Source organism: Camelus dromedarius, chromosome 8 (genome assembly GCF_036321535.1).
Source record: "Camelus dromedarius isolate mCamDro1 chromosome 8, mCamDro1.pat, whole genome shotgun sequence".
Lineage (NCBI taxonomy): Eukaryota > Metazoa > Chordata > Mammalia > Artiodactyla > Camelidae > Camelus > Camelus dromedarius.
The window spans coordinates 34497233-34525005 of record NC_087443.1 but is presented as its reverse complement, the minus strand read 5'-3'; the positions used below and the strand labels follow the sequence as shown (position 1 = coordinate 34525005).

At 37.7% G+C, this 27773-nt stretch overlaps 1 protein-coding gene across 1 annotated transcript; it reads left to right on the top strand.

The window, feature by feature from the left end:
- Positions 1-680: 680 nt before the first annotated feature.
- DDX21 (DExD-box helicase 21) lies at positions 681-21780 on the top strand. Its single transcript, XM_010985823.3, has 15 exons — positions 681-843; positions 2779-3228; positions 4380-4455; positions 5182-5360; positions 7275-7392; positions 8612-8797; positions 9872-10017; positions 10723-10872; positions 11241-11402; positions 12644-12763; positions 13913-13986; positions 15426-15585; positions 16499-16633; positions 18659-18703; positions 19259-21780. The coding sequence occupies exons 1-15, from the start codon at positions 757-759 to the stop codon at positions 19496-19498; spliced, it is 2328 nt and encodes a 775-aa protein (XP_010984125.1). The 5' UTR covers positions 681-756; the 3' UTR covers positions 19499-21780.
- Positions 21781-27773: the final 5993 nt, after the last annotated feature.

Below are 27773 nucleotides of genomic sequence, written 5' to 3'. Positions count from 1 at the left end.
AATTAGTATATTGTCCAAATTATGCAAGACTAAGAGCCCCTGTATTTTCTAATAGAGGTCTACGTGGTTTGGGACCTTTCTACAGGTCCCAAGGCCGGTTTAGGTGCATGTCTGTGCCTTGAAAACAAATGACACATCTATCTCCCACTAGCTATAAAACAAGCCTTATGTATTGTCTGTTGCTGATCCTAGCCTTGTTTCTCATACCTGACGGTGAATGCTCAGGGGATGTATGGTGAGTGAACTCGTGAATGAATGACTAGACCCTACTGAACTCTTATCCAGGCTTGTGAGTGCGGACGTCTCCTTTAAAGTGTCCACGTTTCCACAAAATAATCAAGAATACACGTCTCGCGCGTCGGTACGCGCACGGAACTTGCAAATGCCAGCAATCCAAAGTACTGAAGAGGCGTCACTCAAAAGCAGCTACAAATCTTCATCAGGCCGGCGATAGCGAGAATCTGGTCAGCGGTTGAAAGAGAATAAGGCCAACCTTTGTGGGTCTTTCAGGTTCTACCCTTCAGCAGGTGTCTTCTAGTCCCTGCTCCGCTAGCAGTCAATTTACCTAGCTTTGCGGGTGTGAGTAGCAACGGCTTTGGAACTACCACGTGCAGCCCTGCCTCCCTGCAGCTTCCGCTTCCGTAGGATACGCTCTGCCGGAAGTGACGAAAGCTGGGCGGGCTAAAGAGGCTGGGCCACCTCTTCCTCTCCACGCGGTAGGCGAGACCGGTCGGCCTATACAGCTTGTGCTGAGTGATGCCGGGGAAACTTCGTAGTGACGCGGATTTGGAGTCAAACACGGCCGTGGCGAAAGTGGAGATGCCGCGAAAGCAAAATGAGAAGGTACTGCCGAGGGCCCTGGAGCAAGGCCGGACGAGAGGCCAGGCGCTAAGAGGAGGGACCCGGGCTGGGTGCGCGTGACGCGCAGCGTGGACCCGGCTCGTCCGAAGACCTGCTTGGTTTCGGCCGAGGGGCACCCGGGAGTGGTTGGTGCTCGCGGCTGGCTGTGCGCGAGCTGCGCAGAGCACCGGGCGGGTCAGAACTGGGGAGCGGGTCTGGTGTCCCACGTGGTCCCTGAGTCTGGACGCTCCGCACCCGGCGCGCAGAGTAGAACAGTCACGGTTAGGCCTCACGTTTTGGCTCAGGCTCAGACCGAACTCCAGGCGTGAACGTGAGCGGAGGGAATTGTAAGTTAAGTCAAGGTAGGAACTAACGCTTCCGTCTAGACGGGCGAGACCGTAAACCATCCGCACACGTGGGAGGCGTCCGCAGTGACATTTTTTTTTACCCTAGTAGGGGAAGTACAGTTTGTTTTCCGGGAAGAGGCCCTTAGAAGATGAAATAGTTAAATTCTTAGTGTTTATTGGCCACATTTCCCGTGGAAGTGTAAAGACATGTTGTAGTGCTAACTGTACACCATATTTTTTATATAGGCCGTCAGTGTGCAGTAGTCTTAAATTGCTTCAGTAGCTGACTCCTTGCTGTAGCTTCCTTAGACAGCGCTTTAACTTGTGACTGAGTCTCTGTTTTGATAAAAGGTCAATGAGAACAAGATTGCCCTTGAACTTGTGTTGTACACGACTTAGAACTTTCTTTCCTTGCTGCTTATGGGTCTTTTTGATAGGAGTTTCTACAGCAGCAATATTTTGGTGTTGTAGGAAGCCGAGATAGCAGACTTGTCCCCGCAGGGGAAGGCAGTGGTCCTGGTTTACCTGCCTTGCATTAGTCAACCTGTTCAGTTGCGGGATGCTGAAATTAAAAGGGACATAACCAAACTCCATTGCATTCCAGAGGAGACCACCGGTATTGGAAATCCACTCATTTGATGGGAACCAAGGAAAGAATTGAAGTCTTGGAGTGTGGGGAACCAGATTACTTTTCAGATGTCTAAATGATGGGTCATATAGGAGAGATTACTGTTTATGATTTGAAAGCAGGGCCAGGCCTGAAGTTCCAAGGAGGCAGATTTCAGCTCAATGAATATAATAGTCTCCGTACTTCCGGAATTGGGATGGGGCTCCACTGGAGAGTTTGTCACATAGGCTGAGACACCTGTCCAGTTGTTTTGAGAAATACGGAAAATTGGAGAGGGTGACATTTCAAGTAGGAGCCAGTCTGTTTTGGTTTTGAGATTTCACCCATTTCGTTTTCTTGTAACTTGTGCTCTTTGTTTTTTCCTTTAAGTTAGGTACATCTTTTTTACACACAAGGTGATTGTGGGCTTTTATAACTTTTGGTTCATAGTGTCTTTATGTAAATTCATTTGTGTTTGTGAGATAGGCAAGGCAAATATTAACGAATCCCCGTTTTACCTGTAGAGGAATTCTAGCAGAGAAAGAAAAGAAATCTGCTTAACATCATCCATCTGTTGATATACATGGTCTTATTACTGTATAGAATTAAATTGTTCTTGATCACTCTCTATAGTGTTTGTAGTTTAGAACATGTTGAAGCATCCCATGAGCCACTCCACGTCTCATGAAAATTTAATTTTACAACTTGTTCGACCAACATGAACTGAATAGTTACCAAGGGGTATTCTCTTCCAAGCTAATGAAATTATTGATACATACTTATCTCCATATAGCCAAGAAATGGTACTTAGAAAACATGCTGTTTGATTTTTGCTTTATTGCAAGGTGAAAGTACATTTGTTGAAAAATACCGCCAAATTGTGTTCTTTATAACTATATGATCTTGAAATAACCCAGAATTGATATATTATACAAATGTATCATGCTTTGTTCAATGTTTGTATTGTATTTATTAATTTTTTAGAAAGGTAGAAAAGAGAAGCCAAAATCTAATAAGAGTGAAGAGGCAGCAGAAGAAAAGGAAGAAACAGTTTCCCCCAAAGCTAAAAAAGTTAAAAAGAAAGCAGGGCCTTCTGAGGCTGACATGAATTCTCCTAAATCCAAAAAGCCCCCCAAAAAAGAGGAGCCATCTCAAGATGACATTATTTCTCCTAAAACCAAAAGTGCGAAAAAATCAAAGGAGCCCTTTGAAGAGAGTGTTGTTTCTCCTAAAACCAAAAAAGTAGTAAAAGCCGAGGAGCCTTCTGAGGAAGAAATGGGGGCTCCAAAGCCCAAGAAGATGAAGAAAGAAAAGGAAATGAATGGAGAAATTGGAGAGAAAAGCCCCAAACTGAAGAATGGATTCCCTCATTCTGGACCTGACTCTAGCTCCAAGGAAGCTGCCAGTGAAGAAAGTAACAGTGAGTTAGAGCAGGTAAAGTTGTATTTTAATATGTAGAATGTATCTTTCAATGTTGTTTCAGATAAATAAGCATGTAATCGTTACAGGTATTATTTAATAATGGGAGGAAAATTGATGTATCAGCACCATGGGGAGGGAGTCCCTTGAACTGTAGGGTGAGACTTTCATCTTAAAAATTGCAGTTTCAGAATGCCTTTTGTGCAACTGAGTTTAGGGAAAGTCCTCCGCATTTGATCTGCTTGTTTGCAAGTTGGAAATCAATAGGAGGGGTATAGTTATGCAAATATGCTCCAGCTTCCCTCTGAGGGGTTTCACCTAATCATGATTGAGTGGAACCACTGCAGAGATACTTGCTTGATTGCATACCGTCTTTTTTGTTTAGGCCATTAACTAACTTGAGTTGAATAGGATGCTTCAGTGTCCATTTGGAAGCTAATACTGTTAGTCTTTCAGAAACTCAATCAACAAAGAAAAATTCTAATTCCAGTAAATAATTTTCTGTTTGCTGTAGTTCTTGATCAACATTTAAAATTTTTTCCTGATTATAAAAAATATATACAACTATTTTTTTTATCAGATTAGGATTTTACTATATACAGTTTTGTATCTTGCCTTTTCCTATCTTGCCTATGTTTTTATGTAGGCATTTTCTTCACCTTTAAATGTTAAATATTTTTAATGGTTACATAATCCATTGTATAAATGTTTAAAAATTCATTTAATTATTCCTCTGTTGGGCATTCAGATTTTTTACTGTCAAATACTGCCAGTGAGATCACTTTGTCATAAATGTTTGTTCCTTATTTTCTGTGGATGTATATATGAGAGATGTTGCTGTGGGAAGGGGTTAATGACCAATTTAACAGCATATTGTTGGTTTGGCATGACTATGGAAAAGTTCTTAGTTGAGACTGAATCTGCTTTCACTAGTCACTCATGGTATATATGTGCAGTATATATTTGATACGGATTTTTCTTTTGTTAGGGTTTTATAGGTTATTATGATAACATTTCCTTTTCAGATCTTGATTTACCTACCAAAATTTTTATGTCTTTTTGGTTATTTAGAATAGATGTTTTCGAATAGTTTCTCAGAATGCTTTCTGTATTTAATCTGTAGGGGTAAAATTTTTGATTTCTTTCTGTGGCCCTTTACTTGACAGGAAATACCTGTGGAGCAGAAAGAAGGAGCTTTCTCTAATTTTCCAATATCTGAAGAAACTATTAAACTTCTCAAAGGTAATATTCTTAGAAATATAATATTAGAACATAATTTTTGGAAGCACTCTGCTCTTTTTGTTGAGATGAACTGGGACGTGTTCTTATTGGAGGACAATATATGCAGCCATATAATGAAGTAATCTGTATATTCAGTATAGGATTCTACTAGTGATGTCCTTTGCGGCCTTTTAAATGAGTGATTAAATTCATTTGATAGAATATGTATATTCAAATGTGTAATGACTGATAGTGCTGGTGCAATTAAACAGTTGATGCCTTGTTGGTACTTTCTTTTTTATCCTCTTCCACTTCTTAAGACATCTCTAGTCTAATGATACCAGTGAGACTCAACTCATCTTAGCAATGTGCCTGTGAACCAGGCAGGAAGTCACAGGTGTTCAGCTTCGGTGTATTCTGTCTGAATTAGGTACAGCGCAGTTGAGAAACCAAAGCACCTGATTTTCAGGCTTATACTGGCTTATGGATGAGATTTTGTGACAAGGGACTTAATCTCTTAAGATGATAAGTATTTACTATAATTGGTGCTTTAAAGTTTATTGTTATTTTTCAGTCAAGCAGATTCTTCATTACCAGAATATATTTGAACTTGACTTTGTAGGTGTTAACCAGAAGGTAGAATTTCATGATTCTGCAGGACCAGAAGCATGGGTATGCTTTGGTCCTCCAGTATGGCTGGGATTTTAGGAATTGCAGTGTCAGATAACATGGTTAATTTGTTCACAGCCCGTGGGGTGACCTTCCTATTTCCTATACAAGCAAAGACGTTTCACCATGTCTATAGTGGGAAGGACTTGATTGCACAGGCGCGGACAGGAACTGGGAAGACATTCTCCTTTGCCATCCCTTTGATTGAAAAACTTCAGGGAGAATTGCAGGACCGGAAGAGAGGCCGTGCACCTCAGGTAAATATCTTTAACAGTACTTAGGGGCTCCAAATCTGCACAGGAAGAAACATTGCTTGCCTTTTTTTTTTTTTTTAATCTACTGAATGCCCATGGTGCTTAAAAATTAAAGTTATTGTCTGATTTCTGGATATTTCTTCTGGATTTTGGATTCCATAAACCAGATTCTGAAGGCTTATTGAAAAAGCCAAGTTCCTTAATATGGGAAATTCTATCTGGCTGTACGTTTATAATAATAATTCTATTATTTTTCCACTTTTGAAAAAGTATTTTGAATATTTATATATATATATATATATAATATTAACAGAATATTCCAGTTTGTCACATTCTGGATAAATATAGCATCATTTACATGCCCTGTTATTTTTTTTTTGGGTTCTCCTTAAAGCCTTTTTTTGGTATTTACTATAGATCTTTATCTGAAGGTAAATGAGGAAAATTCTAAGACTGATGACCGCAAACCCTACAATATTTAAATGTTGTAATCTGTCCCATGGTTGTGATCATCTATATTATTACCACTCATTTTATGTCTTTTAAACTCTTAGATGTCTGGGACTCACAGGTTTGATCACGTCTCCATTTTTGCCTGAAATGGAAACAGCATTTTTAACAGAGATGCCAGAGTAGGAGGGGCACTCACAGGTGAAGAGGCCAAGCCCCATAATCAGGATGGTGCTCATTGAGCTCATTTCTGGAGAACCTGGTGTGTGACAAACCTTACCTCATGGAAATAATTGTGTTGTCACCTTGGCTTTGGGTTCTTGCACCTGACTTTCTGGCCTCACCTCATTCATTTACTGGCCTTCTAGTGTCCATGCTCCTTCTTAGCTAGTTCATTTGTTTACTGCTGTATTTGTTTACCGTTATAACAGCAGTAAACAAATGGATTATTCTAGCAGCTGAAGTAGTGCCTGGCACATAGTGTATGCTCAGTAAATATCTGTCAGATCAATGTATTAGGTTGTTCTTAAACCATATTTGTTTCATGCTGTTACCCTCCTTGAGGATCTGTCATGGTTTCGTGTTGTGTGTCCTGTTGGATCAAACAATGCAGACTGCCCCAGGATTCAAAGCCCCTTACCATGCTGGCCCTGCCTTCCTAGTCTGACTTCCATTTTACTTCAAATTCACTGTAGTATAGCTGTTCAGACTATGGGTTTTACACACTGGCTACCCAAATTTAAATCCGGGATCTGCCTTTTGGTTTTAGAAATCTGTTGTCTGATATTGTAGGTATTATAATACAAGTGTATACTGCTGTTGTAGGTGAGTAACTTGTGAGGATTAACTAAAAATAATGCATATTAGGTGTAGGGGAGTAGCTCAGTGGTAGAGCACATGCTTAGCATGCACAAGATCCTGGGTTCATTCCCCGGTGCCTCCATTAAAAATAATAAACAAACAAACAAACCTAATTTCCCCCTCACCCCCCCCCCCAAAAAACAAAAACAAATAGTACCTCCATTTTTAAAAAGATTAAAAAATAATGCATATTAAGCATTTAGCAGATCCTGACATGTAATAAAAGCTCAAATATTAGCTGATGTAATCATCATCAGCAGTACTCCTTGTTCAAGTGGTTCCTTTTGTAGAATGCTATTCTGAAGTACCAGAAGCTCCGTGAAACTTATCCCAATTCCTCCAGCCTGCTCTGTGCAACCTTCTGGAGCACCATAAATTTGGGCACTTGCTTCTCTTATGATTGATAAGATCACGAGCTTTTCTTGTGACTAGATTGTAAGAAACTATATTTCCTATTTTCATACATCATAGTATATTGCAAAGCGTGTAATAGATGTTTTGAAAATAATTATTCGGATGAGTTGAACCTTCTGGGGCATTCCAAATTTGTAAAGAAAAAAATACTGCATAATACTTTGGATTCTGTTGTTACTTTTGCCTTTTCAGGTACTGGTTCTTGCACCTACAAGGGAGTTGGCAAGTCAAGTAAGCAGAGACTTCAGTGACATTACAAAAAAGTTGGCAGTGGCTTGTTTTTATGGTGGAACTCCCTATGGAGGACAAAGTAAGTAAATCCAAAAGTGAGGGAAGGAAAATGGCATTTTCTGTTGGATGCTCTGATTGAATTTCTTCTGACCTTGACATCTGGTGTCACCTTTCTGATCTAGTCATTTATGGTGGTTTTCTTTTGTCATTGTTTAAAGATGGTCAAGCGTATGGTCCTGCATGATGATGTTAAATGCTGTATGTAGTTTTTAGGCCTTTCGTATTGTCTATGTTTATCTAAAGGCTGCAATGGTACCTTACTGAGCCCAGAAAGACAGAGTCAAGGAAGTAGAAAGTCAGAATTCAAGGTTATTCTTTTTGTCTGTCATGGACTTTGGGTCTCTGCCTCTTTTTTGCTGTAGGCAGGCTTGCTTTTTTCTGGTCCCAAGGGCCAAATGTTGCAGCTTCTGCTATAGCATTCCATTACTTCTCAGTTCAGTACCTTGAAGTTTTATTTTATAGATCAGATATGTAATTCAGGAAGAGATTTAAACATTTAAAAAGTCTTAGCATTGGCACCCAAGGCTTGTAATTATTTCTTTTCAGTTTTGGTAGAACTAACATAGGCTTTAGCATTAGAAAGCCCTGGGTTTGAATCTAAACTCTGCTCACAGAGTAGCTGTGTCTTTTTTCAGGTCAAGTTGCTTGATTTTTCTGTACTTTAGTTTGCTCATGTATAAAATAGGGTTACTAAACTCATCCTGCAGTGTGGTGTTGTGAGGATTAAATTGGATAAGCATGTAAAATTCCTTGCAGTAGATCCCTGGACTGCAATAGCAACTCAATAAAAAGTTGCATCTTTACCATCTCGTTCTAGTTACATTAAATCCATTTTTCTGAACATCTCTACACCTTCTTGGGATATTTGCCCTTCCATCTTGTCATTCTCCCTATGCCTGCTTACCTTATAGAAAGTTGCCATTTCTTTAAGGTTCTTATTTTCACTTTGTGAAATCTTGACACCTACTAGCCAAGGAAATCATTTCCTTCCCGGTGCTATCATCCCTCACTGGTGCGTTTTTCTGTTATGTCGTGTAATACACTGGACTGTCACTTTTTACACATTTTCCCCAGTAGGTCGGGGAGTGCCTTAAATGTCTTTATCTTCAGTACTTAACATATTACCTTGTACCTGTAGTTAATAAATATTTTAGAATAAAAAATATATCTAACTGGTATCCCAGATTAATAAAAGGACTTACAAATCCAGCATATCTTATCATTGGTGTTCTTTACAGTTGAACGTATGCGGAATGGGATTGATATCCTGGTTGGAACACCAGGTCGTATTAAGGACCACCTGCAGAATGGCAAGCTAAATCTCACCAATCTTAAGCATGTTGTCCTGGACGAAGTTGACCAGATGTTGGACATGGGTTTTGCTGACCAAGTGGAAGAGATTTTATGTGTAGCATACAAGAAAGGTAAACTCCACATTCAAGACTGGTATAAGGGGTTTTGGAGGAAGTGTGGTGATTAAGTGGTCTTCTAAGAGTTAAATGAAGTCTTAGGAAATTGGCAGGTGACTTTATTCAGGAAAACTTAAATCTAAAGACATTTTCCATGATTTGCACATAATTACAATAGGGAAAATATGAGAAAGTAAAAGAAACCAATTTGGTATATTTTGCTTTTGGTATATTTCTTCCCGAATTTGAGCTATTGTGTTTATGTGTGTGTTAACTATAATCTTACTATACATATAAAACTCCTTACTGTACATATATGAACTATTTGTGCCGTGATTTAACCCATCTACATATTTTAATTCTTACATGATATAAATCTGCTTGCAGACATTTTTATGTGGACAGCTTTCTTCAAACCTCAATGTTTGGAATTAGTTCTTAAGGATAGGTTTCTAGAAGTGAAATTACTGAGTTGAAAGATATAAATAGTTCATGTTCTTCAGTATACATTGTCAGGTTGCTCTCCAAAAGGGTTCTATCAGTTATGTTGCCATTTGAAAAATATGCAAATGCAATGGTATTCTAAGAGCAACCCCCTCTTCAAAAGAAAGGGGAGGTTGGGGAGTTATTTTTAGTACCTGACCTCAAAGGATGAATAGACTAGAGTTTTAACCTCAAAATACTGAGGAAATGCTAGGGGCTATAGATGAGTATAGAATCTGTTTTGGTGTTTATTATAGGTTACTTATTTAGTGATTTAAATTGGTTAGTTACTGGGCTTGATTGGTGTTTTCCAGTTAGTAGGTCTCATAAAAGACATTTCCTTTGTGGTTCATGAAGGCCAAGGGTTAGAAAGCAAAATAACTTTAAAGTACTTTAGGTGTCTCAAGGATCCTTTACATAAATTCTTTAGGCAGTATTTCTTTGTCCATTGGGAACATCGGTGTCTTTCATTTTTGTGTCCTCAATGCTTGACTTGGCCTCAAGTGTTTCCTATAGAATGTTGATGGACCCTGGAAGGATTGGATGAGGTGGAATTCTGTATAGACTTGTTTGACTTATTCATACTGACCTTTTTTTCCCTCAAAGATTCAGAAGACAATCCCCAAACATTGCTTTTTTCTGCAACTTGTCCTCATTGGGTGTTTAATGTTGCTAAGAAATACATGAAATCTACGTATGAACAGGTGGACCTTATTGGTAAAAAGACTCAGAAAACGGCAATAACTGTGGAGGTAAATGATTCATTCTGTTACTGAAATTAGTAATAAATTATATGTAATTTTTTTCCTATCTGATAATAAGACTGGCAAATACAAACTCCTTTTCCGTATAAACACTAAGTCCATGTGAAAAAGCCAGGTGAAGTTATATTTCTATTTGAGTTGTATATGGTATCTTTGTTTTCTAAATTTTATCATCTCGTAGCCTGATTGTAGAATCTTTTGGAACCTAAATCTGTCTGAATTACGTAAACAGAAAGAAATTACACCTAGAGTTTATACACTAGAGTGCACCAGAGAATCCTAGTGTATAGAAGCCATTTTCATCTTAGGGTCCAATACCTAGATGAGTTCAGTTCACCCAAGGAATAGACCTGGATGGAAACTGACTGCATTTTTAAGTGGATGAAAGGCCAAAACACACAGTCATTTCTCATGTCAGTTATTTTGGTTTCCTGTAGCAATCTAGAGAATGGCATTTCTTTTCCTACATTTTCCTGGTTAGGTCAGAAAATCAATAAAGGAGCCCAGTGCTCTTCAGAAAAAGAGGAAAGGCTGTCTGCTTTAATGGTTTGTTTTTTTTCTCTAAACAGTGGTGGCAGTAGTCTGTTCTAGTTAGGCTTAAACAGTGGCTTCTAGTATCATTAGGGTTGATCAGGTGATTTTAGGTTCCAGTTAGGCTTTACTAAATAGATCTTTTTTCCTCTCTTTTATAAGCATCTGGCCATCAAGTGCCACTGGACTCAAAGGGCAGCAGTTATCGGAGATGTGATCCGAGTGTATAGTGGTTATCAAGGGCGCACTATCATCTTCTGTGAAACCAAGAAAGAAGCCCAGGAGTTGTCACAGAATGCGGCCGTAAGGCAGGTAGGTCGTCCTCCTCCCTTGCCTTTAGGGAGAAAGCATCTTTCAGTTAATAGTGAGGATATACATCTTAGAGCTCACCTAATCTGCCCATCTCATCTCACAGATGAAGAAAGGGTGGCTCAAACCCAAGGTTACCCTGACAAAGTGTTTGATCACTCTTATCTGGTGTTCTTTATCTTGTAAGTATAGTTGGGTACAGTTGATTTAATGACCAAGGATTGGAAATAAGTCTTGAAGCTTGTCTATGTAAGGCACATGTTTTCCCCTTTGTACTACTTTTATCAGAAATAACACCAAAATATGAATATCTTTACAGGCCTAACTAGTGATTTAAAAAGTACCTGTCTTCCTGATTATTTCTTTGGCAGGATGCCCAGTCATTACATGGAGACATTCCACAGAAGCAAAGAGAAATCACTCTGAAGGGTTTTAGAAATGGTGATTTTGGAGTTTTGGTGGCGACCAATGTCGCTGCACGTGGGCTAGACATCCCTGAGGTAGATCTGGTTGTACAAAGTTGTCCACCAAAGGTAAGTGTTTTATATTTAGATTTTATTTGGCTGTTTCTTTTAGGTGCTAAAACAAATTGGAATTGTATCACTTTTTTTCGTGTGATTAGTAATAGCTTTCTTTTTGGTGCTGTGATGCTAAGGGTGATTTTTTTTCAAAAAATGAACCTTCATGAGCCCATACCCCACCCCTGGAACTGACAGTTGAGTGGAAGTGTAGTCAGTGGCCAGAGGTTGGAAAGACAGGTTCTGGTTAGAGGGGAGTCCTGAAAGGCTTCATGGAGGTAGTGCAGTTTTGAACTGGACTTTGAAGATGCATAAGACTTAGGTGGAGAGGGGTAGGGGGTAGATGAACTCATGAGCTAGAGGATAGAGAAGGGAGAAAACGCCTGTAGTTAACAGCCTCTGGTTAAAACTGGCTGGGTTTGTGGGTGATGGGAACCTCCCAGGGAGGGCCCTGAGGCAAAGTTTATGTAGTGTGGACAGTGCTTCAGTTATGTAAAAGTTGACTTGAAGGAACTTGTTCCCATCACTTCAGGCATGAAGACCCCATAACCTCCCCTAAATCTTGCAAATCCCTCAGGATTAAAGGTTGTTTACAGTGATGGAAAAATACATTACCATTTCTTACAAAGGAAGTCCCATAAGTGTGTGACATAGACATTGTTTAAATAAGCCTGTAGACCTGTGCTGTCCAATATGATAGCTACATGCTGCTGTTCAGCACTTGAAAGGTACTAGTCTGAATTGACCTGTGCTCTGTAAGTATAAAATACACATTGGATTTTTAAAAATTTCTAACTTTCTTTAAGCATAGAGGATTTTAGAGACATGGAAAAAGAATGTAAAAGATCTCATTGATAACTTGTTTTGTATAGGTAGTATATTGAAATGATAAAGCTTCTGGATATATTGGGTTAAATAAAATAATACTAAAATTAATTTAACTTTTTCGAAAACTTTTAGTGTGATAGAAATGTGAAGCTAGAAATTTGGCTGTTAAAATTATGATTCTATTGGATAGCACTGTTTAGACAGTGCTTTTTACAGATTTGCCCACAGGATAAGGATCATTATCCTAGAGTTTTCAAAAATTGTCAGTTTATTTTAATTTTGACTTTAATTAACCTGCTAAAGAACCTACACACACACACACACACACACACACACACACACACACACACACCCCGATGTATAACCATTACACTTACCTCTTTATCTCTCTTTGTTGTTCAGTGTCACTGATGTATTTTACTTCATAGGATGTGGAGTCCTACATTCATCGTTCTGGGCGAACAGGTAGAGCTGGAAGGACCGGGATTTGCATCTGCTTTTATCAGCACAAGGAAGAATATCAGTTAGCACAAGTGGAGCAAAAAGCGGTAAAACTATTTTCTTAGCCGTCAGTAAATGTTGAGTTCTAAAGTCAGTCTTTGGTCTCTTTATTCAATTTTTATTAACTTTGAATGATTTCTGTTTCTACCATGTGGCCATGACCAAAACTTGTTAGATTCGCGCTTTATATATTGCCCTATAATACAAAGCCGATTTTGAAATAGCTTTGCATTTGAAAGCACTGGTTTTGTTTTCATACTTGGGATCTTTGACAAGGGATCTTTATGTTTGAAAGATAGTCTTCAGACAATGATATAATATGAGGACACCAGAAATATTTAAGTGTAGATTAAAGGAATTGCTCAAAAACCAAAAGGATGAGAATATGTCACAAGGATAAATTTTTAAATAGGAAAGAAGAGACTAATTTTCCTTACAGAGGAATTTTGTAAGGAAATTCTCTTCCCTGGGAGGTGGAGCTTAGTGACTCCACCCCTTCAGGGGATTGCCGTTAGTGACTTGCTTGTAAAGAGCAGAGAGGGTCAGGGTGAGGACTTCACAGTGCAGAAAACAGGTGAAGGCTACCTGGCCAGGTGATTGTGGTTGACATCAGTTATAAGCTTGTGTCCCTGATACGATATAATGAGATAGGCATTCATCTCTGGTCATCTTCTCCCAAACCCATAATCCTAGTCTAAGCGTGTGAAAATTGATGTTCCTAAATTGAGGGACTTTCTACAGAGTAAATACCTGACACGCACGCCTTAAAACTGTCAAGGTCATGAAAAACAAGGAAATAAATTGCCACAGATTAGAGGAGACTAAGGCATGATGACTAAACGTAATGTGGTATCCTAGGTGAAATATCAACAGAAGAATGGTATTACTAGAAAAACTGTAGTGAAATTAGAATGAACTCTGGGGTTCAGTTAATAGTAATGTAGCAGTGTTGGTTTCTTAGTTGTGACAAATGTACCAAAGTAATAACATTAGGGAAACCCAGGGCAGGTGTATGGGAACTCTGTACTGTCTTTGCAACTTTTCTATAAATCTAAGTCCTTTTTAGATAAAAAGTTTATCTTTTAAATAAGTAATAAATATGCCTGGTAAATAATTTAAAATTGGGGGACTGCTAATATTAATGGAAACAATTGATGGCCATGTTGTACATTAAATTATGTTTCATTTTCTTGTAGGGGATTAAATTTAAACGGATAGGTGTTCCTTCTGCAACAGAGATAATAAAAGCTTCCAGCAAAGATGCCATCAGGTTTGTTCCCTACCACTGCTGTGGTCTGTTTGATGCTTGGTCTGTTTACAACAAATCTTTGTGCAATAATGAGATTTGGCCTTTTCAAATTTATATTCTTTTTCATTGTTTTAAAAAATGTATAACCTGATTGTTGAAAAAATAATGTGCTGAAGTAAAATTTTGTAAAATAAAAATTTTCATTTTTACTCATCTCAGCCTAATCCTATTCACCAGAGTTTGATTTTGTCTTGGGCATTTTAAGTAACTATCATATATGTTGTAAGACAAAGCTAAATATCTATGATTAGATTAACTGACAGTGTTTGTCGTGAGAGGTCCTGCTGGTGTGGGGGCAAGAAGATTATTTATTGTGTGCAATTGTCCTAAAAGTTGAAGGGTATTTAGCTGTTTAGCATCCCTGGCTGTGCAGTGTATTCCTAGGGGTGGGTGGAGTTGGCATTATGAAAACCAAAAAGGTCCCAAATGTTTTCCAAATGTCTCCTCATGGTGAGCTACATGCTCTACTTAAGAACCAGTCTGAACATCATTTCTAGAGTGCTTTCCATAAATGCTATTATAAATAAGTGAAATACTTATTTAAAAATAGAGTTCCTGATCAAAAGAAATGCTTAATATTAGCATATTAATAGCTTCAGAAAGTTCTGCAAATGAAGAGTTTAACTCAGCATTTTTCAAGTTTATTTTTGCATGGCATGCTTTTCTTTAAGTATCCTGCAGACAGGGTTTCTTATGATGGCAGTTAAGAAAATTTGGGGTTAGATGGCCAGGAAGGAGAAAAGAGGCACAGAGGCTGATGGTCTATGAGAGGAGGCCTCTAGAGGGGCAGCCCTGCCAGAAGAGGCAAGTTCCTCCTTTTCTTGAATGATCTCTTTCAGCTTTGAGATGTGACATTTATTATCACCTAGATAATAGTGACTCCCTGACAAATGTATAATCTTATAAAGGTCTGTATCATTTTTAACCTAGTTTGAGAGTCTTTTTCTTTTATTTCAGAATGAAAATAGCTGTAGTATTTTCTGATTCTAAATGTTATCACATGCTTACTGTAAAAGTTCACATATTGACATCATTTTTAATGGCAGTATGGCATTTCATTATATCTCTTTCATGGTTTACTTAACCAGTCCATATTGATGCACATTTTAAAATTGCGCTCTTTCTATAACACTGTGATGAACATCTTCATATTTGTCTTATTATTTCCTTAGGATTAAAAAAAATTTTAGTTTGATAGTAAATTACAATTAGATACAATTAAAGGAATGGATTTATTACTACAGAATTGTGGTGATTTTATATACTGCATCAAAATGCTGTTAGACATATGAAAGATTTGGTTTGAAAGTTATTGGTTTATCCTGAGATGCTGTTGTCTTGAAAGTGACATCTGTCCACTGTCCTTTCTCCTAACAAATATACTCTCAATAAAACCATAGGCTTTTGGATTCTGTGCCTCCCACTGCCGTTGGTCACTTCAAGCAGTCAGCCGAGAAACTGATAGAGGAGAAAGGGGCTGTGGAAGCCCTGGCGGCAGCCCTGGCCCATATTTCAGGTGCCACGTCGGTAGACCAGCGCTCCTTGATCAACTCAGATGTGGTAAGGGTCCCTGTCAAATTTCTGAAAGTGTTCCATTTAAACTTCCCAATTGTTTTAACTTTTGTGTGAAGGTTGAGATATGTATATGTGTGTGTGTATATATATATATATATATATAAAAATCCATAGAGACAGAAAGTAGATTAGTGGTTGCAGTGTCTCAGTGGAGGAGGGAATGGCAGTGACTACTGATGGGAGTGTGGGGGATTTTGGGGGGATGGGGGGAATAATGATGTTCTGGAATTTTAGTGGTGATGGTTGCATTTCTTGTGAATATACTAAAACCTCCTGAATTGTATACCTTAAAATGGTGAATTTTATTGTATGTGAATTGTATGTCATTTTTTTAATCCTAAAAACAAAAACAAAAACAAGCCAACCATGTGAACACAAATCCATGTGATACATTTAGCCAGCATACCTAGAAACTTAAGGTAATACTCTTTCCCTTTCTTTCTTTCTTTCTTTCTTTCTTTCTTTCTTTCTTTCTTTCTTTCTTTCTTTCTTTCTTTCTTTCTTTCTTTCTTTCTTTCTTTCTTTCTTTCTTTCTTTCTTCCTTCCTTCCTTCTTTCTTTCCTTCTTTCTGTGGTGGTGGTGGTGGTTGTTATTATTGAAGTTTTTGAGATGTTAGGTTCACATGAAGTTGTGAGAGTTAATACAGAGAGATTCCTTATACACTTTGCCAGTTTCCCCCAGTGGTAACATTTTGCAAAAGTATAATATCACAACCTGGATACCAGCAGTAGCACAAACCACCAATCTTATTCAGAGTTCCCCAGTTTTACTTTTCCAAGGCGGGGGGTGCTATGCTTTTAGGAAGAACTGTCCCAGAAATATTTTAGAAACATGAGGATAAGTGTTTATTAATTATGTTTGTTTTTGAGGCTTTCATTTTGTTTCCTTTCTTCCATAGGGTTTTGTGACTATGATCTTGCGGTGCTCAATTGAAATGCCAAACATTAGTTATGCTTGGAAAGAACTTAAAGAGCAGCTGGGTGAGGATATTGATTCCAAAGTGAAGGGAATGGTTTTTCTCAAAGGAAAGCAGGTAAGGCTGGGGCCTCTGTTGTGACCTCGCTTTGGTTCAGTGGCTTCACGCTGGCAGTAAAACACTGTGTGGTAGCTTCTTCCTATTCTAGGGGATGCTGCGTATTTTCACTCTCTATGTAGTCTTCTCTGTGTGGTGTCATCCAGGACCCTCAGTCGCTACTCAGTCGCTGACAACTACCACATCTGAATCTCTAGCCCAAACCATCACATGAGGTGCCAGACTTGAAGGTCCAGCTGCTTCCCTGACATTTCCACCCAGATGGGGTTTACTATACAACTTAAAACAAACTTACTCAAAATTAAATTCAAAATTTTAAATCTTGCCTTCCAAACATGGTGTTCTTCTTTCTGGCTCCTGCTCTCAGTTAATGGCGTAGACTAGCAGAGCAAATCTCAAACATTTTGGTTTTGTGACCCCTTTACATTCTTAACAAATGTTGGGGGACACTGAAAAGCTTTTGTTTATGTGGGTTATATCTACTGATATTTACTATATTAGAAATTAGACTGGAACTCTATATCATGTTCCATTAGTCATCACAGCAATGATATCATCACATGTAATATAATGTCTGGGAAACTCCTCTCTACCCTTATAAGAGTGAAAAGGACAGAGGGCATTTTAGTATTATTATGAAAATATTTTGGCTTGTGGAACCTCCAAAAGATCCACAGGGTTCCAGAGTGTGCATGGACTATATACTTGGAGAACTACTGGCCTTGAGAACCAAATCAGGTGTATCTTTAACTCATTGCATGTCTAACCATGTTGTTTACCTCTTTAGCAATTCCATGTAATCTATGAAATAAAGTCCCAACTTTCACATGGAGGGTAAGGTTCTTCATATGAGCTGGCTCCTGTCCTCCTTACCACCAATACCCTCCACTCCAACAGTGCCAAGTATATCTTGCTTTCTTTCATCCTAACTGTATGCACAATCCACTGTTTATATGTAATATTTCTTATCTTTACAGTCTCCTTTATGACTTGGCCTAGACTTAATCTTTCTGAAGCTTTCCCTGGCTGAATGGCAGGGGTGGAGGCACCTCCTCCTGTACTTCAGAGTTCTTAGGGTGTAGCTTTATTAATGTAAATTTTACCTTTCTGTGCTTGTTTACTGACTGAGCCTCAAGAACATTATGACCGAGTCAAAGGCAAAAACTGTTCTCTAGTCGTCTCTATACTGCAGTGAGTGCCTAGTATTGAATACTTCGTAAATATTTGAATGAAGAGTCCCACAAAAGGCAAAATCCGTTAGTACCTGATGCTACCTGTGGTTATAATTGGGTAAATTGTTGGGTGGAAGGGATGTTCCTCAAAATGTTTAAATTTAAGACAGTCGGGGGAGAGGAGTGCCTGTGTCAGTTGCAGGGGGAGTTTGATTATTTTTGTTTAGACCAAGAAATGGGAGGACTTTTTAATTGGAGATGATGGCCCTGCTTATTATCAAAGATGGTGACCTATAAAGTATTTAATTAAAATAAAAACTTCATAGGAGGCTGAATCATGAAAAATGAAAAAATTAACAATAGAAGATCATTTATTTTTCTGCCTTTAATTAGGTCATCCTGAGTGATAGTTCACTGTTTTTGATGGAAGGCAGTGTATTTTAATGGTTTTAGGCCTTAGGTTTTGGAGCCACATTGATCAGATTTTTAAAACCTGCTCTTACCAGCTGTAGGGCCTTAGACAAGTGAGTCAGCTTCTCCAAGACTGTTTCCTCAGCTATAAAACATAGCTATAAAAGCACAATGTGATAGCCAAGAATGATCTTTAGTCAGTTATAAATAGTTTTGAGTCTCTTTCTCTCTCTCTTTTTTTTTCCATTCCTTGGCTTTTTGCTGTTCTGCTTTGGGGAGGTATAATGTGTTGGCTTTGGTCTAAAGTTCATCTAAAATTGATACCTGGTTTGTTTATTTGTTTTCCCACTTAATACCTGATCTTTTGGAGTATCACTTAATGTGCATTTTATAATAATTCTTGTCAAAGTTTGGATTAACTTGAATTTTTTTTGATTTCTAGGGTGTTTGCTTTGATATCCCTACTGCAGCGGTAACAGAAGTACAGGTATTTTTTTCTCTTGGATTTTGAAGTTAACATATCTAAATTATAAAATGTTTATTAAAACAGAACAATAGAAAGGGTAACAACAGCTCTAGTCCCTTTGCTAAAGACAATTAAGAATTAAAGTTTAGTATTTTTTTTCTCCTAACCTTTTTATCTAATATTTTTCTTATTCAGCTTGCCTGTTTTCCTATCTACAGCATTGTGAACAATATCCAGCTTTTTTCCCCCATTTATGTTATATGAGATTTATATAGACATTTTTAATTGCTGTATCTTCATTCAGTACTGCTGTGAGAAACGTGTTTACATGTAGTACATTTATATGTCTTACTACCTGACACCTGTGGATACCTGTAGTAATTGAATTGAATAAATGATGAGGATGCTTCTCATAGTGAAACTTATTTTTGACCAGTGACCTTTTAAGCACTTGGGTTATCAATCTGATTTTTCTTTAAAAAGGAAGCAAAAATGTTGTTCTTCTCATGCCTTTTTTAAACCAAATTCAGTAAAAATTAAGTCAAAGCAGGTAAAAACACAACCATCTCTCAACAGGAAAAATGGCATGACTCAAGGCGCTGGCAGCTGTCTGTGGCCACGGAGCAACCGGAGCTAGAAGGTCCACGGGAAGGATATCGAGGCTTCAGGGGACAGCGGGAAGGCAATCGAGGTTCCCGGGGACAGCGGGGAGGAAACAGAAACTTCAGAGGTCAGCGATCAGGAGGTGGCAACAGAAGTAACAGATTCCAAAACAAAGGCCAGAAGCGGAGTTATAGTAAAGCATTTGGACACTAATTTGAAGTAGAGGATTTATATGGCAAAAACAGAGCTATGTTTGGCAACATGGAACTGAACAATATTTTTCATACAAAGTTAAAAGCACATTGTATTTCCTTCCTGACCACTGGCCTGTTCCCCATCTCTTCAAGAGAGATAAGCTTCATCTAAATTATATTTCATCTGATGATTGTCATTTATTACTTTATCGCTACTTCTGTATTTGGTTTTCTTAAGAAAAGGTGTATGAAATCATTACATATCTTAATGCATTGTCTGTAGATTACAAGACGAAATCAAGCATGTATCTGCTGATACTTTTAAGTTGACCTGTCTTTATAGTTAGAAGTGTCTCTTAATAGTGTCCTTCCCTAAATACTATGGGGAATGCAAGTTTCTGGAGAAACACTTTGAGCACTCAAAGCTTTTGTTCTGTAATTGGTATTCCTTAGCTACTTGGCTAACAGTTACTCCTGTGGTTCTATAATGTGTCTTCTGAGAATTAATACTGAGCAATGTTTTGAAGCAAGATTCAAACTTAGCTGGAATACAACAGTTTATGCCCATGTATGTTCTAGATTAGAGGATGGTGATACATTTGATAGGAAATATTACATAGATTAGCCATTATTATGAGCATTTTGATACATTTTTAACTTCTCAATATAAGGTGATTCATACTTCAGTGAATTCGTCACAGATTTATATGTATATATTTTAATAGGAAGCAAGTGTTTTTAAGGAATTCCAAGTGTATAAGATGGCCCTATGACTTTCTTCATAAGTAAGGAGGCTGGATAAATGGTGCTTGATGATAATATACTCCACTTTCTATTGGAAGATTAAGATTTACCAAGAATGAGCTAAGGGAGTAAGGGGCAGAGATTTGCGTTGCTGAAGAGTCAAAAAAAAACCCCACTGAAAGTATTTTCCATGTGCAAAAAGTAAGCATTCATATCTATAGAGAGCAAAGGCCAAAGTGTATGATAAAGCATTCTTTTAATGGTGAAAACATAATGGGTCATTAATGTTTCTAGAGTTTCAATTTCTAAGAGGCAAGCTAGGGTTTTTAGGTAAAATCGTCCAATTTAGTTTCTCAAAGGCCTAGTTCCTATAGCCACAGTATAGGATCTCTTTATTAGACTGCTACTCTGTTGAAAGGGTGTAACTACTTAGAGAACTCCTTTTAAGACATACTCTATGTGTTTCTTTTTAAGTTGTTTCTTTGAGGGAACTAAAGAACTTAATGTAGCCCCTGGTCAGGTATTGCTCTGAGGTCTTAAATATTTCTCTGGGAAACTTTGTGTGCTGTCTAGGAGCTTAAACGTAGCATTGTCTTGCCTTAATTCCTAGAAATTCTGAATTTGGAATCTTAGGAAATAAACTACGATAGAGGAGTTCAAATGTGTGGCCTGTCTTGTTTTCATCTAATTATTTTGAACAACTGAAATCTTTCTAGGCCCCGGTTTCCCTGGCTGGATCTTTATATCCAATTGCTTCTTACTCAGTCACTTTTGCAGTAACAGGCTCAGAGAGGCAACTCAGCTCCTTGGTTCTAGAGGTAGTGTCCTTTTTCTGTTTGGACTTCAGTTCTGTCCTTGAATCCTGACTGCATGTTTCTCTGTTCTCAAATTCTGTTGGCTTTTATTCCTTGATCCTCTTGTCAATTGTATTAGTTGACCGCCTCATGGCTTCCCATCAAGCCAGAGGGGGTTAAGAGGAAGTATCTGATGACAGTTTGTGCCATGTGGATCACATTTTATTTGATTCTGGTTTTGCTTAAATAACAAAACATTTCAATTTGGCTAGGAATGGGTACTTTATCAAGTAGATTAAAAGGACAAGGTACCTGTCCTTTAGGAAGGGATAATTAAAACCTTAATGTGGATTAGCTTAAAGAAAAATAATCAGGCATAACTCAAGAGTAAGGAGGAAGATTAATAGGAACTTCACTTTACACATCTTAATTTTAAGGAAAACATGGCTGTTTCAATAAATAAAGCTAAAATTTCTCCTGGATCCCAGAATTCAAACCCTATTTATAAAAGTATCATTCAGCTACTATATGGTTTAAATGGGCTTATTGGGCTATGTTGTCATTTTTACTTTTTTCTACAGAGAAAATATTTTCCAATTTATGTATCAAACAACTCAGTGAACTTTAAAAATACAACCAGTTTTTATGTTGGAACTATCTGTGCAGCAGTTTCTTTACAGTTGTACATAAAATGTTTTTACTAAAAAGTTGAGTTAATGTATAAAAATACAGCTTTATGCCATAATAAAGATATTAGTACTAACTATGTTTTTGGTGGCTTTTTTCCCTAAAATTGAAGTTTGAAATTCTTATTTTTAAAGTAATAAATGATAGGTGTAAAAAAAATAAACAGAAAAAACAAGCAAGTCACCCCATGTCTAACATTTTTGTGAGCATCTCTTCCAGGAATTCATTTACAAAACTGGAGTCTTTCATTCAGTTTTGTGAGTTTGCCGTCCCTCCACATTAGCATACTTTTCTGTAAGTACAGATCTGTGCCATTTTTGATAACTGCATGGTATCTCATAGTATGAATATGCCACTAAAAGATGGCCATGTTGTTATTTTGATGACTATTACAAACAACCCTAAAATGAATGTCTGTATAAATCTTTGCCTACTTGTCTGGTTGTCCCTTTAGTATAAATTTTCTAAAAGTAGAATTGCAGGGTCAAAGTGAATGTATTTTAAATTTTGGTGCAAGTTGCTCTCCAAAGCAGTACCAGTTTACGACCCCACCCTACAGCCTAGGAAAGAAACTATTTCCCCACAGCACTAACACTAGGTGTTGGTTTCCTTTTGTCACTTTGCTAAGTGCAAAGTAATATATTTTTATTTGCATCTTTTAATTGAGCAAGGATTAACATCTTACATTTATTGGTCACTTGCATTTTTTGAAAAAAATTTTAATTTTGAAATAACTTTCGACTTACATAAATGTTGCAAAAATAGTACAGAAAGTTCACGTCTCCACTCCATTTTCACAGGTATTAATGTTTTACATAATCATAGTACAATTGTTAAAACCAGGATATAACATGAAGGGTGCCATCCTACAGATAGAGCTTTGCTTTTTTTTTTCTTAACAGTATATCCTAGAAATCACTCCACATCAGTTCATAGAAATCTTTATTCTTTTTTGTTTTACAATTGCATTGTACTCCATTGTATGGATATACCATAGTTTATTCAACCATTTTCTTATTTCTTATGTATGAGCACGTAGGTTGTTCCCAGTATTCTGCAATTACAAGCAATGCTTCAGTGAGGAACCTTGTATGTATGTATTTACGTTCTGTTGGAGGGGTATCTTCAGAGTAGATTCCTAGGAGTGGGATGACTAAGTCAAAAGGTAAGTGCCTATGCAGTTTTTTTGTTTGTTTTATTATGTATTGGCAAATTCCTGCCTAGAAGGGGAATTCTTTCCTTGCAATTTATTTCTTGAAGAAGCCAGGCCATTTAGTTTGTAGATTCTGCCACATTCTGAATTGTGCTGATGCATCTCCATCTGTCACTTAACAAGCTCCTTTCCCCCAATGCACTTAAAGTACGTTGAAGATTAGATGGAGAAGGGTACACAGTGTCCAGTTGTCCCTTGTCTTTTTGATGTTAGCAGCAAGAGGCAATCATTGCCTAAGTCCATAATTTCATTAGGGTTCTTGTAAAATGGTGCTATTCTATTATTTCTTTTTTGTTTGTTAGCTGGAATACCTCTAAAGCAGTAAACTTACCTTAATCAACACTTTGGTTACCCTGAATACTCGTCTTACAGAAAAGGCAGGACAGGTACTTAATTTGTTCCCTTTGTTTATGTATACCAGTTTTCAGAATTATGATCAGTTCCTTAGTTTCCTCCAAAGGTGGCCAACGAGCTTCTCATTGTTACTGTTGATTCATTATAAATTCATGAATTTTTAACATAGTTGATATACTTTAATCTTTTGCAGTTATTTTATTGATGCTCAAATTGTCACATCTTTGGCCAGCAAGAGATAGCCTCTTTATAAGTTGACACCTTCTCGGTCCTTTTGACCTGACCCTGCTAGTCTTTGATAGTTTCCTTGATTTCTGGTGTGAAAAGATACCCAGATTCATTCTGCCCCAGAACCAGAATCACCATTTTCTCCCAGGAACCCTGTTTCCTTATAGTAGGAAATGCTGTTTAGGGCCACAATCTGGGAACCAAGACTTATTTCATCTGGCTTTACTTATTATTTATTTATTTATTTATTAAATAAAGTTATTTAATAAGTTAATAAATAACTTTTTAAAATAACTTGAGTTTATGCTTGACTTTTGTTGATGTTGTTGCTATTATGAAAGTGAACTTTTTCTCCATTGCATCTTTCCTCCAATAAAAAGTTGTTAATTTTTGTATATTTGTGACTGGCTGTACTTTTTTGTGTTCAGTTTTCACTCTGCTTTTTCAGGAGAACAGTCATATTATCTGTAAATAATTTCCCCAGCTCCATCCCAATCATTATATACTTTTTGTTTGTTCTTTTGTTCAATTGCATTTTCTGGCACTTTAAGATCACACAGTCACCCTAGTCTTATTAATGAACTTTCCATTAAGTTGGCTCCCTGATGTAAAAGATAAATTCATGCTCTTAGTGTGGTCTTTTTTTTTTTTTCTTTCCACTTTTTGTGTTAATTTTAATGATAAAAAGGGCACAGGAGTGAAAACCTGATATTTCACTTATATTGCATAACAAGCTAACCAAACTGGACATGGAAGATACATCATAAAACAAATCATTTTACATATTGTTTCTATGACTTTTTTTTTCAATTAGATTTGTCTTTTCAAATAGGAGTGAGGTATAGTACACTGGCAAAAATAAAAAGAAGCGAACAAGAGTAGTGCCAAAGTAACAGATACCCAAAACTGAATACCTTGTCAGAAAATGTCGTATAGTAACCATTTATCAAATTAGAGCAGCAGGAGAAAGTTACTTCTAAATCATAATCATTGTAGTGGTATTTACTTCTTCATTTGTCAAGTAGTAAATAAAACTGATGTCAAAAAGGAAAAGGGGAATGGAGGAAGTCAGTTCATTCCAAAAAATTACCTCTCCAGTTCTTAAAAACATGCCCATCAACACAAAATTGAGAAATAATACCTAAGACTAGAATAGACCTGGTTTAAGTTATGAAGCAAATTAAAGTGGGAAATATAGAGAAGTAGAACAAATGGGGTTGAAAAGGCCCCCTTACTGATAATCTGTATTAAAAAAAATAAAATTAATAAAAGTAGAAACAACTCTACTAGTACAAACTAGCCTGAGTGGTTTGATGGACAGAGTAATTAGGTCAGCTGCCACTGCATTCTAACAAATAGATTTTCTTCACTCATGTTAAAGTGGCACATGAATGTAAGCTTTTTAAGAACAGGTACTATATTTTCATAGGACCCAAATAGTTACTGTATACCCTATAACTAAAAAATATTTTTTACTTTGACAACTGATTGAAGATGTAGGGTGGTCTCTTTACTGGAGTGAACATAATTAATAGACATTAGCTGTGCTCTGACTATATGAGTTAACTCCCTTTACCACAGCATGCCTTATGCTTTCCTGTCTCTTCCAATTGTTACCTTCTGTGAGCTAGATCTCAGGTCACTGTGTTATGGTGACCTGTACCCTATGCCACTCATTCTGCAGGGACTGTTCCCTGGTTGGCTGCCAGAACTTTCCATCTCAAATTTCCTAGTCCCATGTCTTTATGTTTCCCAGGTGTGTCTGTCTAAGAATTTATCAAAAATCTCTATTTTAGTTGTCATCTGGGTTCTTCCAGATAGATCTTTAGAGGTCAGCCCCATGTGTCATGGTGGTTTGTTTACTGAGCTCCTACTACGAGATAGTACTGCATAATGATTAAAAGTGTGGGCTCTGGAGCAAAACTGCCTACTTATCTATTATACGTGACCTTTGGTAAATAATCTCTCTGAACCTCAATTCCTAATCTGCAGAATGGGAATAGCAATAGTATCTCACAGAGTTGTTCTGAGGATTAGATGATTTTAATATATAAAATGTTATCTAGTAATGAACTACCATTATTAACCATGTGCCAATCACTTTTCTATTCATAGATATATACTAAACACCTACTGTGATTATTATAGTAGTTTCCTTACCAGTCTCCCTGCTTTTCCCACTTCAATTTTTCTCTGAATAAATCCTGTAAACTAGATCTTGTCACTACTTCAAAGCATTCCAATGGCTTCTATCTCCCACAGAATATCCAAAGTCCCTACAGTGGCCTTACAAATCCTGCATAGTCAGGTCCACATGACTTCTCTGACTTCATCTCCTACTATTCTGTCCATTCTCTCTACTCTAGCCAAGAGATCTTGTTCCTTTTCCTTGAACACACCAGACACATTCCTGTGTCAAAGTCTTTGTATCTGTCTGGGATATACGGTTTATCTGGGATATACTTCCCCTAATCTTCACGTCTCAGTCCCTTACCTTCAGATCTTTACCCAAATGGTGACTTCTCAGAAAAGCCTTTCCTGACCCCCCTGTTTAAAAATAGCAACCTTGCCACACCTGCTAACACTCCTTATCTCCTTTGTTTTGCTCCCATAACACTTATCTGACAGTATATATAGTTTATTTATTTAATGTCTTTCCTTATACTAGGGCAGAACAGTTTTTAATTGCTGAATTCCCGGAGCCTAGAACAGTGCCTGGCAAATTAACAGACACTTTAAATATTTATTGAATGAATGAACGAGTTATTTGAAGTGTTGTGGAAAATGCACTGGTAGGAAGCCAGACTGGCAGCAAGAATTCTTATTAAAATTAATTCAAAGGTGATGGTCTTAACTACTGGAGATGAAAAGGAGACCAATGTTAAGAGTGCTTTAGGAGGTGGATAGGACTTGGTTTTACATTTAAGGATGAGAGAAGAAAGGAGAGTGAGTTCAAGAAGTCATTGGCTTGGTGTATAGTGGTGTCACTCACTGAGACGCAGAACATAAGAGCAAATGTGGTGTGGGAGGGAAGGAGCATATGAAGAGGAAGTTGAGTTCCAATTTGAAGATACTGATACCAGGATTCAGTGGAACATTTGGGAATGGTTGTTTCAGATGACAGATGTACATTAAAGTCTGAAGCTCCAGAGAGCCATTTGGCTTGGAGACCAAGTTTAGAAGTGAGCAGCCCATGTAAGGGAATCCCTGGAAATGGATAAGATCTCCCCAGGACAAATCCTGAAGGATTTAGGCAGGAATCCTGAAGAGCACCAATATGTAAAGGACAGATGTTTTCTTTTACTCCTTAGAATAATTCTGTAGATAAGTTGTATTATCCCTTATGCTCTACTTGAGAAATCTGAAGCTTAGAAAATGAGAAGCTAATCAATTTGAAGCAGATCTGAGATTCAAACTTTGTGTCGGTGAGCTTCCAAAATCAGTGCTCCTTTGTGTATCTCAAAGCACTTTATATACCTAGCTCTTAGTAGTAAAACCTCAGGCCCGTCCGCCACCCCCTCGTATTTGACTTGATAATTAACGAAGATTATGTAATGGAAAAAGCTTTGCTTGAGGTATATAGTCACAGCTTCTGGGACTTAACTCCTGTATTACTTTGGGAAGGTGTTCATATCCCTGCAACCTCTATTTCAGGGTTGAAGAAAAGGTATTTGTCGATCACTGAGTGCTTTTTACATTCCTACAGGCTATATATTAATAATAAGACAGGGGGGAGGGTATGGCTCAGTGGTAGATTGTGTGCTTGGCATGCATGAGGTCCTGGGTTCAATCCCCAGTACCTCCAGCAAAATAATAAATAAATAAATAAATAAACCTAATTACTTCCCCCTAAGCGCCCCGCAAAAAAACCAAACCAAAATAAACAAAAACCCCACGGATACTTGTTATGTTTTTATCTGGTGATAGGCTGGGTTATATACTAATGTCAAAAGGTTTCTGCTTTTCTGCTTGTATCAATTAATGAGAGTTAGCTGGCTTTGTTTTTAAACAATATTTCCAAGTGTTCTGTTAAAAGGCAACCGGTAATTTTTATGTATTAACTTCACCGGGTCAAGCACAAGATGAACTTATCACCGCAAAGGGCGGGGCTGGAGGTGGGGCTACCATCATTGACGGCTTTGATTCCATGACAACGGTTGCTGTGGTGACCACTACGCCTTCCCATTGGCCACTGCCAAGCATATTGCGGCTCTCCTGACAGACGTCATTGGGTACCGTTCTGCAGTGCGCAGGCCTGTCGGAAGCCGTAAGTG

Coding starts and splice junctions, on each gene's coding strand:
- DDX21 (XM_010985823.3), top strand. CDS start 757: ATGCCGGGGAAACTTCGTAGTGACGCGGATTTGGAGTCAAACACGGCC. Junction 5,361..7,274: donor AGAGAGGCCGTGCACCTCAG/GTAAATATCTTT, acceptor TTGCCTTTTCAG/GTACTGGTTCTTGCACCTAC. Junction 16,634..18,658: donor TTTTTCTCAAAGGAAAGCAG/GTAAGGCTGGGG, acceptor TTTGATTTCTAG/GGTGTTTGCTTTGATATCCC.